The sequence below is a fragment of the Ruditapes philippinarum genome, unplaced genomic scaffold (assembly GCF_026571515.1).
Source record: "Ruditapes philippinarum isolate M1 unplaced genomic scaffold, ASM2657151v2 ctg1267_1_1_1_1, whole genome shotgun sequence".
In the NCBI taxonomy this organism is placed as follows: Eukaryota; Metazoa; Mollusca; class Bivalvia; order Venerida; family Veneridae; genus Ruditapes; species Ruditapes philippinarum.
Genome location: NW_026859684.1, coordinates 195,786 through 208,091, shown reverse-complemented (window position 1 = coordinate 208,091; position 12,306 = coordinate 195,786). Strand labels below are relative to the sequence as shown.

Here is a 12,306-nt window from a genome sequence, read left to right as displayed (position 1 = left end):
TGTCTATCAAAATCAGTGCCATGTTTAAGCATTAGAGATGTCTGTAAAATCAGTGAATTTGAGTTTTGCGATATTTTCATCCAGTATTTTAACATGATAGTAATCTTTGGCATAATTTCAAGGGCAAAACGCCCAGTTTCACCATATAGTGCCGATATGTTGGTTGATCGTTTAACGCAAAGTATTCGTCGTAAAAAATGTTTGTGTGTACAACTTCTATCTCCCTGGCCTTATGGTACCCTCCAAAGTTAAGAACTGAACCAACCAACGTGTCAATAAGTAAAATGTCTTTGAAAAAGTCAATTCTGCGTTATTAAACAAACGAAACAAATTAAATAAATTAATGCAAAGGATGCGTGCTGAGCAACACATTTTTGTGTCCTCGACCAATTGCCATTTTTAAAAAGAGTAATTCCTAAGTACTTAAAAGAGTCTACTATTTCAAGTTGTGTGTCATTAATATAAAAAGAAAAAATTGTGGTTCTTCCCTTTTCAAAGATCATGACCTTGGTTTTTGACGTATTTATTTTCAAACCCCAAGTATTACAATAAACAACGACGTCATTTAACATTGACTGTAAACTTTCAGGGGACATTGCAAACAGCACTTGATCATCTGCATATAGAATGAGAAATAATTTTTGTTCATTTAGACTAAATATATCATCTATGTCAGTGTTTATGTTTTGTATTATATCACTAACGAAGAGCATGAACAGCAGAGGCGAGCTCGGGTCTCCCTGCTTGAGACCGATATCACAATTGAAGAAATCGGAATATGTATTTTTAAACTTTACACATGATTTTACTACAGTATACATCGATTTGAAGACATTACCACTCATATCGTTTGAGCTGGTTTCCCCAAAAAGTGTTTTAAAATGATCACGTAGGTCATTAATATTAAGAGATTCTGGGTTGTCTATGACATTCTTATTTATTTTTTTCAGGGTTTTCCAGAAATTTCTAGGATTTTTCTTTGCTAGATCTTCTAGTCTTTTGCCCTCGTTAATTTTGAATTTCCGTTTCGCGATTTTTTTAACTTTATTATATTTTGTTCGCGCGTGCACAAAGTTCCGTCTGATATCATCATTATCTCTGTTACGCAGGAAATTATTTCGGACGCTATTGAACTGCTTTTTTTTTCGCGTAAACAAGCATAGTCAAACCATTTATTTTTGTTTTGGCGAGTATTAATTTTTTCTACGTTTGTTTGTTGTCTGAATACATCAGAAGCAGATTTTAAAAGTTCCGATGAAAATTTTTCAACAACAACATCTATTGGCTCTATATTTAAAGCGTTTGATAATTGCAAAAACGTATTTCTTTTATTATTTATATTTTCTGTAAAAAGACTGACTTTATTTTGATCCCATACAATTCTTTGTGTAGATGTATTATCAACAGAAGGTACTGACTGATAGTTTTTGTTTAAATTCTTTCTAGGCAAACTAAACGTTAAAGGCGCGTGGTCCGAAAATGAGTTGAAATCGAGAATTTCGAAACTCAATAATGAGTCGAAATCATGACGGTTTAATAGTAAGTAGTCTACAGTACTTTGCCCTTGATGTGAACAGTACGTGTAATCGCCCGTATCGCGGTCATGTGACACCCTACCGTTTGCTATCGACAAACCGGTTGATATACACAAATCCAGCAGACGACGCCCGTGCGTATCAATCACGTGGTCTCTGTTAACTCGTTCGGGTATATTTATTCGGTTAACAAAAGGGTCGTCTAAGTATTTATCAAAAAAAAATAGTCAGGCAAATCGGCGGTGCGACTATTAAAAATCGCCAGTTACGTATATTTTGCCTAATTCGTTATATTTCAAAATATCATTTCTAAATTTTCAAAAAAATCAAATTCCTCCTGTTTAATTACCTTAGAATTTACGGGAGGTATATACAAGTGACATATAAATACATCTTCATTAAATGAAAATAGTTCTTGACTTAATTTAATCCACATATATCCATATTGGTTCATTTCTGCTACAGTTATATATTTTTTAATATCATTATTAAAGTATAAATAAATACCGCCACTGTATCTACCTCTGCTACTGTTCTTTACCTTATTTCCACTAAGTTGAATGCAAGTAAATCCAGAAATATCATATCTATATAAGTCAGTTTTCGAAATCCAAGTCTCATTTAGAAACACTAAATCATAACTAGATATAAACGAAATAAAATCATTATCAGTAATATGTCTTATTAGTCCGTTGACATTCCACACAGTACATTTAAGGGTAACTCTTCATGACATCTCTAGTAATCACTACTCGGTTTGTATTCTAATTATTAATGAATAATTTTGTTCCGATGAATTTTACAGATTTACCGGCCTTTTTCGCCTCTTCCATTTTCGGATACAGCGGTCTTCTAGCATCACGCACTGCCCTAGGTAGTTGAATCCCGATCCCACGTGCTACATCCCTCAAGTCGTCTGCTTGATCGAAAGACGCGACCTTACACGTTCTCGCTGATGATTGTGTATAAAACGTGCTAAAATAGGACGTGTTTTTCCAGGCGAACGTTTTCCAAGACGATAGGGGGGTTTCTCAAACCCAAATGTTTCAGCGTCAGACAATTTCAACGTATCTCATAGCTCTTTTATTAGGTTTCCGCAGTCTCGTTTGGTTCCTCGGGAAATCCATAAAACAGAAGGTTATTCTGCAGTGACTGCATTTCTAGATTTATTAGCTGTTTTTCTCCTGCACCCCGCATATCTGAGTGGATTGTTTCTACAAAGTCTTTTTTATATTTCGGTCACTTCGTGTGTCTTTAAGTTCACGATGTATCGAATCATTGTCCTTAGACAAGTATTCACAGCATTTTTCAGTTTCAGTGATCCTAGTACCGAATGATTTCATTTTTGATTCTATGTCTGTCATTTTTATATTAATGGATGAAATTGACTTCTCAATTTTATCGATAGAATGAAGTTTTTCCTTTATCATTTTTACGTCATTTATGAGTTCAGTCGCCCATTGTGGTGGATTTGAAGGGAATCCAGCGCCTGGCGTTGGGAACCCGAACCCCATGGATGGCGCCGGTTCATTGCCCTCTAACAAAGGTAATAATAATAATAATAATAATAATAATGTCTTTATTTAAAGAAGGTTACACATTAAGAACATACAATAACAATCATATATATCTTATTTCCAAAGTGGCCTTCTGAAAAAGAAAACAACAACAACAACAGGACATGCATAGGTAGAAAAATGAATGTATAATATGTAATTTTTAGAATAGTACAACTCATATACTTTCGACAGGCACTCAACAATTTTTGTTTAAACATATATGTATATTGCATCATTCGTTCGTTCGTTAATTCGTTCGTTCATATATTTATTCATTCATTATTTCACTCACTCATTCATTCATATGAACATCAAGATATGCTTTGTATTTTTCTTTAAAACATTTAAGGTTATTAACATTACGAATATTTAAATGTATATTGTTCCAAATGTTCATGCCATAATAAGAAAATGTGTCTTTAATATAATTTGTTTTAGGTCTTGTCCATAATACAATATCTTTCCGTGACCTAGATCTTAAGTTATATATTTTGTTGTCGGATAAAGTCATCAGTTCTGTCATATACGTCGGTGTCATGTTATTTAAAGTTTTAAAAACAAGCACCACCGTGTGGTATTTACATCTGTCAAGGAACGGTAACCAATTAAGAGTTTCGAATAGATTTGTTGACGGAGATCTTTGAGGTTGCTGTAAAATGATTTTAGCAATTCGTTTTTGTAACTAACAAACATTATTTATGTAGTTTGTGTTTCCTTTACCCCATATAATACAACAATAGTCCATAATGGGCAATACATATGCATTGTAAAACAATAATTTCATATCAAAGTGCAAAAATACGATATTTTTTTCAATAAGGCAATTTTTCCGTTAAGTTTTTTACAAACATTGTCAATTTGCAAGTGCCATTTTAAGTTGTTATCTATGCAAATACCCAAGACGTTTTGATCAGTTACATTTTTAAGAGCTATTTCATTTATCTTAAGAATTAATTTTCTCATAATATTTACTTTTTGTCTTGTTCCTATTACCATACATTTTGATTTATCTGGATTTAAGGCCATATTATTTATTTTGCACCATTTGTCAATGTTATTTAAATGATCTTGAAGTTTTATTTCTACTTTTGATATATTTTCTCCGGACTCATAAAGAGTAGAATCGTCTGCGTATAAATCAATTTTCATATCATTACCAATGAAAGCTATGTCATTTATATATATTAGAAATAATAAAGGTCCTAATATTGAGCCTTGTGGAACACCGGAAATTATTTTCATTGTCTGAGATTGTAGATCACCTATCTTAACCAGTTGTATTCTGTTAGAAAGATATGACATAAAAAACTTAACGGCATTTTCAGAAAAATGATAAAGTTTAAGTTTATGCAAAAGTATTTCATGGTCAACCAAATCAAAGGCTTTCTTTAAGTCTAAAAATACAGTCCCTATAATTTTTCCACTGTCAACATCTTTTAACCAAGTATCTATTAAACTTATGAGTGCAGTATTACATGAATGATTTTTACGAAATCCTGATTGTTTATTATGAATAATGTTCGTTTTTTCAAAGAATGAGTGTATTTGTTTGGCAATATGGCGCTCAAATATTTTGGATATAGTTGACAAAATTGATATCGGTCGATAGTTATTTGCTTCATTCTTATCCCCCGATTTAAAAATAGGTATAACTCGAGCTCTTTTTAAATCATCTGGGAAAATATTAGATTTAATACTATTATTGATAATTGATGCAATTATTGGTGTAATATAATCTCCACAATATTTGATGATGTTTGGTCCAATTCCATCTAATCCTGCAGATTTTTTAATATTCAGTTTTTCAATAATAAGTTTTACTTCAAACGGTGTAATTAATTCAATATTAGATTCATGATGTATTAGCTTTTGGTCTAAAGTTTCTTTCAATTTTGAAAAATTTGTATTTGAAAACTTTGTTTTATGTATGACATTCGAGATATTGACAAAATACTTATTTAATTCATTTATAATATTAACAGTTCCGTAAATTTCTTTATTACCTGTCACTAGTCTGTCTGGCATTGTAATACAACCTTTTTTATTTAGATTTGAAACGTCCTTTAAATTTTTCCATAAAAATGCCGGGTCTTTGTTATTTTTAATAGCATTGTTAAAGAAATCTCTTTTACTTTTTTTAATCATTGATGTTATTTTATTTCTGAGCAATTTGTATTGTTCATGTTTCCCTACTTTTATGATAGTAATCACGTTCATGTATAAGATATTTTATCTCATCAGTAAACCATTCCGGGCGGTGTTCACGTTTGATACGTTTTTCTTTTATTGGTGCATGCTTTTTCAAGATAGTATTTAAAATGGAGTAAAATAAGCTAAGGGATTCATTCGGATTTATTATGTGCTCGACTAATTCAAGATCGGATAAAACAAGGTCTGCCTGAAAATCAATTTCATTGAAGTTTTTAAAACATCTATATTTAATCGAATTATGTTCATTAATCAATCGGGTACTACATGCTTTCGTTGATCTTGAAATACCTATCGGATAATGATCACTTAATGAGGTATCAGAAACAAACGATTCAATAATATATCTGCTACTGTTTGTATAAACATGATCTATAATCTTTTGGGTACGTTTTGTTATCCTAGTAGGATCTGTGATAAGCTGTTTCAAACCATATTTCGTTATCAAATCCCCCCATTTTGTATTGTCATATTTTTTCTTTTTACGTGGCTTCACGTTTATTTTTTGATTTTTCAGTCAAAAGTTCACTTTTTTCACTCTTTTTCTTATCGGACATTAGAACACATATACTGAAATTACTTTATATCCACATATTGTTAACTAAATCCTTTAGAAATGTTGTAAAAATTGACATTTTATCGGACCGTTCTAAACCACGTTCTCCGTGTACAATATCACGTGACACGTGAAAATAAGATATCACTATGGAAAATGAATTTTAGCAATATAAAAGATAATTGAAGATACGTGTAGATTCTAATATGAAAATAATATCTATATTAAGTAAAAGAAAAGTATATAACTTTATTGCTTTAAGTACTTTAATTAAATAATGCATAAACAAGATATTTCTGTTTGAGAGAAGGAAAAAAAATGACACAACGTATGACACGTGCACATGACTGTCGGCAGCAATCAATGCGCTAATACGATGATTGGATTATTGTTCTTCGCACTTATCGTAATTGACACACACTTATTAAAGCCCTTCATTAAAGGTGTTTATTGGCGATTTATCATTGTCACCAATCATATCAAATTTTCATATAGATATCTTATTTTTTACAGATTTTTAACAGATTTTTTTATCAAAAATTAAGACATATTTTTACACAGATCTTATTTTCGTTAAAGATCTTATTTTGTAAAGACATTATTTTCATATAGAGTCGTTTTTCATATCATTCTGATAAAGATATTATTATCATACAAATATTATTTTCGTATGAGTCTTATTCATATACAGACATTATTTTCGTACAGATCTTAATTATTTTTGTATAAATCTTATTTTCACAAGGATTTTATTTTCACAGAATTTACTTTCGTAAAAATCTTAGTAAAAACAGACATTATTTCATACAGATCTTATTTTCATATAGATCTTATATTCGTGCGTATTATTTTCTTACAGATCTTTTTTTTTTTTTCGTATAGATCACATTTTCTATAGGATCTTATTTTCGTATATATAGTAATTTCATACAGGAATTTTTTTACATATATTATTTTCATATGTATCTTATTTCTCGTAAGGATATTATTTTTCATGCAACTTTCATTTTCACAGATCTTTCATTTGTAAAAAATCTTAGTCGAATACAGACAGATCTTATTTTCGTATAGTTTTATTTTCAATAGGATCTTATTTTCGTACATATATTATTTCCATACAGATCATATTCTCAATTATTTTTGTACGAATATCAATGCATACAGGTTTTGACTTTGAATTGTTTACAGATCTTATTTTCGTACATGTAGTTCTTTCATAAATAATAAATAATTTCATACAGGTATTAACTATTTACAGCAAAATCTTATTTTGGTAATATACCTTTTTCGTATGAACATTACTTTCATACAGCTTTTATTTCCTTACAGATTTTATTTTCGTAGAGTACTGTTATGATTTTATTTTCGTACGGTACATATTCTTATATAGATCTAGATCTTATTTTCGTAGTCGTTGTTTCAGGTTGTTTTTGCAATAGTTCTTTTTTTTTATTTTGATACTTTTTCACCACAAACATTTTTTGTCTTATAAGAGAACATTTCATTCTTAAAACTTATTTGCAAAATCATTAAAAGTAAAGTTAACACTATTTTAATATAAGTTATGAACCATGTAAATCTTATATATATTTTCGTAGATGCCATCTTGGTTAAATATGTTCATGCGTTCTTACTATAGTAAATTTGGAATATTTACCATATTTGCCGCACAAACATCTAATATTTCATTACAAGATTTTTTATTCTTTATTATTTCATTCAAACAAATCATTTAATAACAGCAAAATAGTTTTTGATTCATTATATCAAAAATAAATATTATTTTCGCAGACCCGATCGTATTTTCGATTTACACGGCAATTTAAGCTATTTTCATACGATAGTATTTTCGGCTGAAACTTTCACTTTTTTTAAAATATACTTTTAGTTCTGAAATTTATTATTTCATTCATACAAATCAATTGTTAAGAAACAAAAATACGTTTTTTAATACATTATATCAAAAAATAAATCTTATTTTCGTAGACCCGATCTTATTTTCGCTTTAACAGCAATTTTGAGCTATTTTCGTACGATAGTATTTTCGGCTCAAACTTCACTTTTTTAAATATTTTTTTGGTTCTGAAATTTTAATTTGCTGTAAAATCATTCAATGAATGCATAAATATATATTTTACATAATTATTTCAACAGATAAATGCACTATTTAAAAAATAAATCTTATTTTCGTAGCCGCGATCTTATTTTCGCGAAAATAGCTTATTTTCGGTATCCATCTATACCGCTTCAAAATGGGTAGACATAAAGAATAACAAATTGTTAAACAGAATTAGAGAACGAATTTCGCTCTGAATGAGTACACCAATCCGTTTTTAGTACTTTATTACCTTCAGCTATATTTAGTATCTTTCAACCATGAAAAGTGACTGGTTTATTTTCGTACTCCCTTCCTGACAAACGCTTGGAATGTGCTCACAGGTAAATGAGCGTTTTATAAACTCAGAAATATAAATTGGTGGAGCACAGTCATATTATTCGGGAGCAGAACAACATTTCGCGTGTTCGACTGCACTTTTCTTTCATGTTTGCCAATAATTCATTTCTTATACAGACGTGATTTATAAAATCTGTTGCCTTGATATCACTCCGTGTAACTAAGTTCAATATACACAACTAAATATTTCTAAGGTTTGTTAAAAAATATAGTTATTTGATACCATATGAAAAAATGAAGTGGGTGGGGAGTGTTAACCACTGGGGCTTCTGTCATTTTTTATGCGCCTCCGACTTGGGACGCACATCTAGAGTAACTACTGTATATCACTAATATATAATAATATATTGATACAGCAATAACTCACATAACACATACTAAAATAGATACAAATTAAAGTGTCGGTTTCTTCATTTGAAGGAACATTTATCGTATTAACACCTGTTCTCGAACCTCACCTGATCTCGAACCTTTCATAAAAAAGTTGTTTACTTTGCTACGTAATTGCGTATGACGTCATCAACTCGTGTGCACAAATGTTTTGTAAACAACGGACGCAACTGCAGCTGTCAAACGAAAACAATGCGCAAGAAACAGGTATTTAGAATGAATATTTTGTTATTGTGAATATTTTTAAGTAAATCCCTATTACCTTTTTCAGCCCTGTCAGTACAATCCATTAAATATTGTTTAAAAGTATGTTTTAACAAAACAAAAGCACATAGCAGGTACCCCTTCCTTTCGGCTGCACATAAAGTCACGTGACAATCATGTGACAGCTAATTATAACCTCACAATAGCTATGATACAGTCCAGTTCACATTTCGTAGTTTGCCCATTTCACAGACTAAAAAAATTTTTTGCTTCATGGTAAGTTTTTATTTTTCCTTTTATTTTTCAGCTTCATCCAGCAAAAAGGTGTCTTAGAAATGGTCACTACTCACCAACTGCTCTCCAGAATGCTTACAAATTAGTCAAAGAGACTGGGATGCCTATAAAATCTGCAGCAAGGCAGTATGGGGTGCCACATTCAACCCTCAGAGATCGTGTGAAAGGTAGAATTGACCCAGAGACATTGAAGCCAGGTCCTGCCCCATTGTTAAGTCAAGAAGAAGAACTGAACTTTGTTGATCACATTAAAGCCATGGCATCCCTAGGGTATGGTTACACTATAACTGAGGTGATAGCAATGGCTAGTAATTATGCCGTTTGTTTAGGCAAAAGGACACCAGACAAGCCACTTAGTACAAAATGGTTTAATGGTTTCAAGGATAGATGGCCTGATTTACGTGTTGTAAGGCCTAGAGCACTTTCAAATTACAGGGCTGAATCTACCTCACAGGCTGTTGTTGATGAATACTTCATGAATTTGAAGGCTGTTATTGAAGATAATGATCTTATTGACAAGCCCGAGTGCATTTACAATATAGATGAAAAGGGTATTCAAACCGAACACACTCCTCCCTACATTGTATCTGGAAACTCAAGAACACCTGCAATAACCTCTTCTCGTTCTAATGTCACCACTATTATTGGATGTGGAAATGCTTTGGGCACACAAGTTCCACCTTTTTTTGTCTTTAAAGGTAAACGTTTCAATGAAGACCTTTTGAATGGCTCAACACCTGGTTCTGCTGCTAGTATGTCTGACAGTGGTTGGTCCAATTCAAGTGTTTTTCTACACTATATGGAAAAACACTTTATTAAGTACGTACAGAGAGGTGACAAACAGCAGCCAATATTAGTAATTCTGGATGGACATAAAACGCATATAAATGTTCCTGTACTGGATTGGGCTAAGAAAAATAATGTAATTATGTTCATACATACAAGCCATGTTCTACAGCCACTAGATTTTGGCTGTTTTTGGGCCCTTACAGGCAAATGTCACAGGTATCTTAGAGAAAATCCCTCTACTAAAGTAACTACTTTACTATGTTTAATGTTGCTACCATTGCATCAGAATCATACCATAGTGCATTATCAAGTGACAATTTGAGGTCATTCTAAAAAACCCGGAATATTTCCATTGGATAGTAATGCCATTAGTAAAGATCATTTTACGCCATCAGAGCCATACACTACTCCTGTAAAAGAAAAAAAAATAAATGATGAAAATAAATCAAATGCACAAGGATTTTTTCAGTTGGCAGAGGAAGTTATAGAAAAGAAAAAAGAGTTCAACCAAAATAAGAAAAAAAATAACACAATAAGTAGCATTGTAGCTGGTAAAGAAATCACAAACCCAGATATAGAGAAAGAAATAAGAGAGAAAGCAAAAAATACTGAAGAGAATGGAAAAGCCAAAGCTATCAGTGAAGTCCCGAAATCTTCTAAAAAAAGGAAATCAAAAGAGAACCAACATATTTCAAGTAAAACATTTCTTATGAATAATGTAAAATCAAAATCAAAACGATTGAGTATCCATCATGAACCAGTCCCTGGACCATCACACATTAACCTTGTTTATGACACTGATTCTACATCAGATGATGAAATGGAGGATGATGAAAAATGCTGTGTTTGCCACCTGTTTCAGCCCAAAGAACTCCATAACTGTGTGTCTTTAGTATTCACAAAATGGGCTCAGTGTGATTTTGAAGGATGTTGTCATTGGGTTCATTTGAAATACTGTTGCAATACCACTGTTGTTAGACGAAATGATACCTTTATTTGCCCATGTCATGAACAAAACACTGAAGAATAATCATAAAATAAGGAAAAAACTGTTTACTGTTATGTATTAAAGTTAAAGTTTATATTTTGTTATTTTTGGACCAGATTAACTGAACTGAACTGTAGTTTTTGGGACTGTATGGTAGAGGTTCGAAATTAGGTCATCTATATTTAGCGGCCATGACAGTTTTACAGAGAATGGTAGTGTTTTTTCTGGAAGGATTTGGATTAGTTTTAAAAATAAAATATCAACAAATACATGATAGAAAAGTGGAATAAAGGTTAAAAGGTGTGTTTTTAATGTGTTTTTCCTAAATTATTGTTTTATTGATTAAAAATGGCTCATCGAATCCTTAGAGGTTCGAGAACTGGTTTGTCCACGCTATCAGGTCTAGGATTTCATGATATTTATGGACAGTCTGTAAATTTTTGGACGATCCATAATTTTACAGATTTTTTTATCTGTAAATTTACAGACATGAAGTAAGAAAATAGCAGAAGTTGCATAAAAACTCAAAACCGCAGGTTAAAATGAATAAGGTTACGTATTATATGATTAAATGTAACAGTATGGTAAGATTCAGAACAATTTGATGACTTTCAATTTTCACTTTTAGCAAAAATTTCAAAATCATCATACAAAGATGAAACTCACCCCATTACCTTTGTAAATATAAACAATCAATAAAACAACTTGTCTTAAGCTGCGGATTTTAGTGTAAAACTAAAAACAGCAAATTTCTCATTGAATATCTGTAAATTTATGGATTGAAAAATCTTTAAAATTTTAGACTATCTATAAATTTACAGACAGTCCATAAATATCATGAAATCCTAGACCTGTTTATGCTTTATCAGGCTGGTGAAATTACCAGATCGGGCTTAAAATGAAAATTGCACATTTCTTGGAAAGTATCAAAGTTATTTTTACCTTTTTAAAGCATATTATTTCCTACCTAATTTGTGATGTATAAGAACTGAAATTAAATGAATTTCAGTTATTACACAAGAATATTTTGCCTTTGCTGGATTTTAAGCAGCTAAAATTTTCAAAAGTCCAAGAAACATGACTTTTTAAAATGAAGTTCCAATTGAATTTTGAGTTTTATATGATCAGATATATTCATTTTGAATGCGCCACCATGTAAATTATGCAGTTCTAATCTGTGTAAATTTTTTTTAGCAAAAACATTTAACCCCTGTGGGTGATGTGTGGTCAACAATTGTAATGCAATTAAAAATACAGCATACAATACAGAAATTTAAGGTGCTGGCGCATTAGAAGAGATACCCAGGATGCAAAAAATAATCCAGATT

At 31.1% G+C, this 12,306-nt stretch overlaps 1 protein-coding gene across 1 annotated transcript; it reads left to right on the top strand.

The window, feature by feature from the left end:
- Window positions 1-8,742: 8,742 nt before the first annotated feature.
- LOC132757505 (uncharacterized) lies at window positions 8,743-10,312 on the top strand. Its single transcript, XM_060748811.1, has 2 exons — window positions 8,743-8,910; window positions 9,215-10,312. The coding sequence occupies exons 1-2, from the start codon at window positions 8,824-8,826 to the stop codon at window positions 10,310-10,312; spliced, it is 1,185 nt and encodes a 394-aa protein (XP_060604794.1). The 5' UTR covers window positions 8,743-8,823.
- The last annotated feature ends 1,994 nt before the right edge of the window (window positions 10,313-12,306 follow it).